Source organism: Ciconia boyciana, chromosome 1 (genome assembly GCF_034638445.1).
Source record: "Ciconia boyciana chromosome 1, ASM3463844v1, whole genome shotgun sequence".
Lineage (NCBI taxonomy): Eukaryota > Metazoa > Chordata > Aves > Ciconiiformes > Ciconiidae > Ciconia > Ciconia boyciana.
The window spans coordinates 129,858,722-129,864,721 of record NC_132934.1 but is presented as its reverse complement, the minus strand read 5'-3'; the positions used below and the strand labels follow the sequence as shown (position 1 = coordinate 129,864,721).

General features: G+C 32.6%; 1 protein-coding gene across 1 annotated transcript in view; it reads left to right on the top strand.

Moving 5' to 3' along the window:
• Nucleotides 1–679: 679 nt before the first annotated feature.
• IL1RAPL1 (interleukin 1 receptor accessory protein like 1) overlaps nucleotides 680–6,000 on the top strand; it is a 670,917-nt gene continuing 665,596 nt past the window's right edge. The window contains exon 1 of the mRNA XM_072852514.1: nucleotides 680–761. Within this exon, the coding sequence (XP_072708615.1) occupies nucleotides 680–761 (82 nt within the window). The remainder of the gene's footprint in view (nucleotides 762–6,000) is intronic.

Genomic DNA, 6,000 nt, shown 5'->3' with positions numbered 1-6,000 from the left:
TCACTTCTGATTTAGTGTAGTGAATATGTTAGTTTGAACTTGCTCGTGGGATTTCAGCTCATCTAAAAGGAAGTTACAGGAGTCTCTGCTGGTTCCTCTGGTGCACTCTTATGTTTCCCCTTTCACTGTTCCTAAGAAGATAACCAGATTTGTTTTAAATTAATTGTTCATTGCATTGTGCATCTTGTGCTCAATCTGTGGAATTAATAAATGGAAGGAAAACTAATGAAGAAGGGCATTATTTTCTTTTTCCTGTTGGGGGGGGGAATAGATTATATGATAAAAAGAAAGAACTAGATGTTCTTTTGCAGGTTTAGTGAAAAGATCACACTTTTTTCATAGAATAAATTGATCAAAGTTGTTTCATTCAGGAGATGTGTTAGCAAGTTTTAACAGGGACCCAATGAATTTTCAATGTGTAGACAAAATTGTAACTTAAGCTCCAGTGTTAAATGTAGTGTGTGCATGTGTTTGTTTTATGGTGATTTTAGTTTACATATTTTTTTCAGGAAAAACAGATAATTTCTGGTGCATTAAATTGCTCACAGACACTGTATTCAGCTTTTCCACAATGTCAGTATTATGATTAGTTACTTCAAGGTTGTTTCAATATCAATATAAAATCAGTGTTTCTTTCTTCTTTTTGGTAGTCTAGGAAGCAGCCACAGAAAGACAGAAGATGAAAGCTCCTATTCCCAACTTGATTCTCTTGTATGCTACTCTAACTCAGAGCTTGAAGGTTGTGACCAAAAGGGGATCAGGTAAGTAAATCTTTATCTCTGTGGTTACGATATAGTTTGAAAAGAAGCACTTAATATCTGCAAATATATACTAAGATGTTGTTATGGCAGTTTGGAACATAGTTAAGAGGATTTGAAATTCTGCAGCAAAAAAAAGTTAGTAACTTCTATATATTTTTAGACTATAGTGTGTCATGTGAACTTGATGAAAAAAACAAAAATGTTAAAATCAGATATGTAATGTGAAATTTGTCTGCTGAAGGAAAGTTATTCCCAGAACTATATAACTTTCTTAAAAGACTTTGTTGTAGTTAGTGTTGTTAATGTGAGCTACTAGATTTATCTGTTTGATGAGCTACTAGATTTATCTGTTTAACTGTATACTTCATAGTGAAGAATCTCTTGGTTATGAAGATCATGCAGTTTTGGTTTAGGCTACTGATTTTTGTAATACAACAAATAGATCAAGCACATTAAATTTAATAACCATGAAAAGTGAAAAGCAAAATGTGTTTTTGAAAGGGCTACCTGATACATGGTTGAAGAGTTTAATTCAGCAAAGAAAATACAGGCAGTTTTTCAGAAACCAAGCAGAGGGTGACATGTTTACCAAACATCTTTCATACTCTTACTATAGATAAATTATCTTCATATGTAAATAAAGGGAACACCAATACTGAGACAGTTGGGTGGTTTTGGGTTCATTTTTTGTCTGTCACCCTGAAATTCTAATTTTCCCCTCTTTCACTTTTCATTGGATAATGAAAAATATTATAGGATACTACTTCTGCAAACTATCTTGCTCTATGGCCCTAAAGGACACTAAATCCTTAATGGAAGTCTTAATCCCATGTTAATGGAATTAGTTAATTAGGTTTGTTGTTACTAGTGATTTTACTTTTGGCATTGGAGTGTTTTAGGTAGCTTTTGTTGTACTGTTCCAGAAGTCTTGCTCTGATTTCTTTCTGTATTTTTTAAAATCTGTTTCCAACTGGAGTTGGTTGGTAGTTGTAAACTGGTGCTTTGGGAGGACACATGTCTTTATACATTTTGGGCAACATCTTAAGTAATTTCTTGTATTTTCAATGGATTATATTTGTAAAAACATTATGAAACTGATTGTGTCTCCAATATTTTAGTGATTGGAAATGTAGACGGAGGGAAGGCAGATAAGGAGTACCACTATAAAGTAAGGTATTCCTCAACAAAGACTTGAGATTAAAATATATTTGGGGTTATTTAAACTCAAGAAAACTGGAATATACAGACTGTGTGCAGAGCAAAGGAGTTGGTGGTGGATTGATGTGTTTGTAATACGATGTTGAAGCCTAATAGGTATCATAGATATCCTGTGAATATATTTTGTTGTTCTGTTTGATTAAGATTTAATACTTGTAAGCTTTAAGTCGAGGCCCCTTAATCCAAATTTAGTATAAACATTATTGATCATCTCAAAGTAACTTTACAATGACATCCATTTTTAAGGAATCAAAAAGATAGCCAGTCATCAGATACCTGTTACTTGAATGTGATGATAATAAGAACTTGAGTTGTCTTTGCATTTTATTTCATCATTTCTGTCTGTATCCTCTTCCTCTGATTGACCAATGCAAGGAAAAGTGGTAAATATACATTTTAATTTCTGTTTGGGAAAGTAATACAATTGCTGTCCAGCAAAAGAAAAGAATATACAATACTTTTTAAGATGTACAGAATATGTTCTCATCCTGATACTATAATAAAAAGGAAAAACTGTAATAGAAATCTTTGGATCATACCTTACTGTAACATGAGGTTCTTGCTGTTCTCGCATGAGATCTGCTTATCCTGTATATAGTTTCAATTAGCTGTATCAACAAGAGGGCTGTTTGTCATACTGTATTTGCAAAGGAAAAATCTCTGATTTACTGAAATCTCAGATCCTGCTGCCTTTGGTCATGTTGTTTAGTGACTTTAGACTTGAAGAACTTCCACAGGAGTAGGTGGAATGTATTAACATGTGTGATGCTGCTTGGTTTGTTTTTGTTGTTATTGTTGTTTGGTTTGGTTTGGTTTGGTTTTTTACTCCTTTGGGTGCTTGGGAGGCCTGTTTTGCAATCCTGAAGTGTTTCTACAAAGAAAACCTTATTTACTTTACCAGAACTTTTAGCAAAGAAGATTAACTTATCTGTACTGTGAAAATAGAAATAGTTTCCTAAAACTAATGCAACTTATAGTTGGAAGTAGGAAAAAAAAATCAACTTGGAAAATAGAGCTTTAATTTTATGTGAACATGTTAACCAGAGGCAGAGGATGCCGAGGTCATGGTTTACGTCTCTTTAGTCAGTTGTACTTGTGAGTTCACTTTGTCCTTGAAATATCAGCATTAAAGTAAAATGAATAGCAAAATAAAGATGTTGGCATATTTTTATACTTACAAGATGTTATAATTATAAATATGGACTCGTAGTATCCACCTTTTAGACATGTATTGCTTTTATATACTTCTTTCTCTGTTATGAATTAAAGGAATGTATCAAAAGTAAAGTTGTTGCATTAATATGCTAAGTAGTTGTCCTAATTGTACCTTATTCCTTCTAATTCACTTTTGTTGAGCTTATCTCTAAGTACCAAGCCTGAAAACACAAATCTGGTGTTCTTTATATATTTAACTTCAGTATTTTATGTTAAAAAAAGAGATCTATCCTTGGAAATATGTCTTTTCTATACTGTCAGTTGGATTTTTCCTGCTAGAGTACTTCAGCTCTCTTATTTTATAAGTTTTTTATCAGCTGTGCTAAAAAGATAGTGACTAATAAAAGTATGAGTTTCTCCATCTGGTAGAAATACATTTCCAACCACTTCTCTGATCTGTCAAGAACATGAAAACCTACCTTCAGAAAGTCAGTGAGGATTCACTGCATGCCAAAAATGTGGAATAATTTGTAGGCTCAAATTCTGGTTTTATTTCTAAAACTGGATAACAATTCTGACCATCTATTGGCTTTTAGGACTGAAGTTATATCAAATAATTTGCTGTATGTGTAAACAATTAGGATCAAGATGGTATTCTTCTCTTTGTGTTGATTGAAAAGCAAGTTAAAAAAACATTGCAAGAGAAAGCTTAGGTTGTGCTGCGTTGGATTAAATCTCTGATCATGAGAGCTGTCATTATGCAAAGCACTTAAATGACGTTACTTAAAGGCAGTCCTGGAATTTGTCTACCACTGTGTGCTATTCATCAGTTAAATATAATAATATAGGGTATAAAGGGAAAAGTATTAATCAAATTTTTATTATATTAGCAGGAAAACATGCTTTAAATTAACTTGCTCACAGCTGCATGACATACCTGTTTAACACTTTATCTTGCATGTGTGATTCTGTTTCTGTCCGACAGAAGATACATCTTTTTTTCCAGTTAATATTTTAAATAATTTATGTAATACAATGAACAGTTTCAAATGACTCTTTAACATAGAATGGATTTATTTTACATTTAGAGCATATAACTGTGTTTGTCACATAAGAATGGCTGGATAAGCAGTTCCAGTAACAATTCCATTAATAAATAAAAATGATGCAAGAAACTTCTTCCTATATCCACATATGCAAAAACTAAGTTAGACTTAAGCAGACCTAAACTTTTCCTGTCACTTATAGTTGAATCACAACACCTGCAAGTTGTAATGCCTTCTCAAGCAAGAAATAAAAGATTACTTTGCCTTTAGCTTTGCCATTCCAACCACTGACTTCAGAGTAGACGTAATGTTTGTTAACTGGGTATTTTAGGTATTCAGTGAATTCCCCCTGAACTTCTGGAGAGGCTTCAGAGCCTGCGACTGTGACTGGAAAGATAAACTTTCTTTTGGCACATAATGGATATCAGATGTGATCTGCTAAACAGGAAGCTGACTCTTGCACTACTTGTCATCTTTTTGAAATATCTCAAAGAATCTCATTTCATGAAACAATTCCTCTGATCACCATGTCCTGCTTGATGCAAAGGAAGAATAAATACTTAAAGCCTACATATTTTGATTCTTTCAGCACATGGTTTTACTGGAACTGGCTTAAACCTCAAAAGCATAGGAAATAATGCCTGGTTTTTAGCATGATGCTGAATGTCATATAAATTTACAATATGCCTAAAACATCCATAGATTTACTTTTTGTGCAGTCCACTGAGTATCTGTTGCTCAATGCAGTCCTTGATAGTATTTTGAGAACTTTATGGTAATGCATTTCTAAATGTTTTCCTTTCAGGGATTTTTCCTGAAATTATCCTGTTTCATAGTTTGAAATAAATCATAGATTTTTTTTTTAGCCATGTGGTTTTACATCCTTAGAAACTTAGGTTTTTAATGTCTGTTCTTTTCAGGCTGAGTGGTATTTGATCCCTTACTTGTGGTGAATAGAGTTTTTGCTTATGAATTATTTAATATTCATCAAAGAGGAAGTAGGCTAGGAAAGAGAGCCTCATGCTGATCCATACAAATTTTTTTCCCTATAACATGTATGTTAAATAAAATACTTGAACACTGCATTGCCATCTGGTGGTTTTTTCCAAGGATGCTGAATAGACAAAGGAAAGAAAGGGTTTTTCTTGTTAAAAACCAAATCTGTTAAAAGGGACAATGGGGGAAAAAGTATGTAAAAAGATTTTATTACATAAAGAATTATGACTTGATCAGTATAATTAGACAGTATTAGTGTAGTGACAGTTTATACACTCACATTGCCTGATAGCAATCTGGTGTTGCCTTGTATAAAAAAAGGTGAGAGTTCTTATTCTTATTCTATGTCTGTAGTTCTCTGTTTTTCTACAGATTATTATGCATTATAAGTTAATTAATTAATATTCTGTGTTCAATTCTGCTATTGTGAATGGAAATTTTATTTTCTAGGTCAAATTTATTCTATGATGGAAGAATTTAACTGGAAGGACAACCTTTCCAATAGTGGGTTATTAGGATATTATGAGATCCTTCACATCATTATGATGAGATTAAAGTCTATAGATGTATTTTGTCATGTAGCAGAAGATGACTTCTCTTTTTAATGTCTAGTATTTCTGTGCCTTCACTGTTATGAATGAATATGGGTGGTTCTAGTCATACTTGTATGGAAGATCAACATTATGAGAAAAGGAAGTAAAGAGATTTGACATTGTGATGTTGGTAGTTCTGAATTTTAGTTTGTTGTGTAGGAACAAAATATGAATTTTAAGTAGGTAAAAATAATTCAAGATTTTTTTTGGTTCTAAAACTAGTGGAATTCT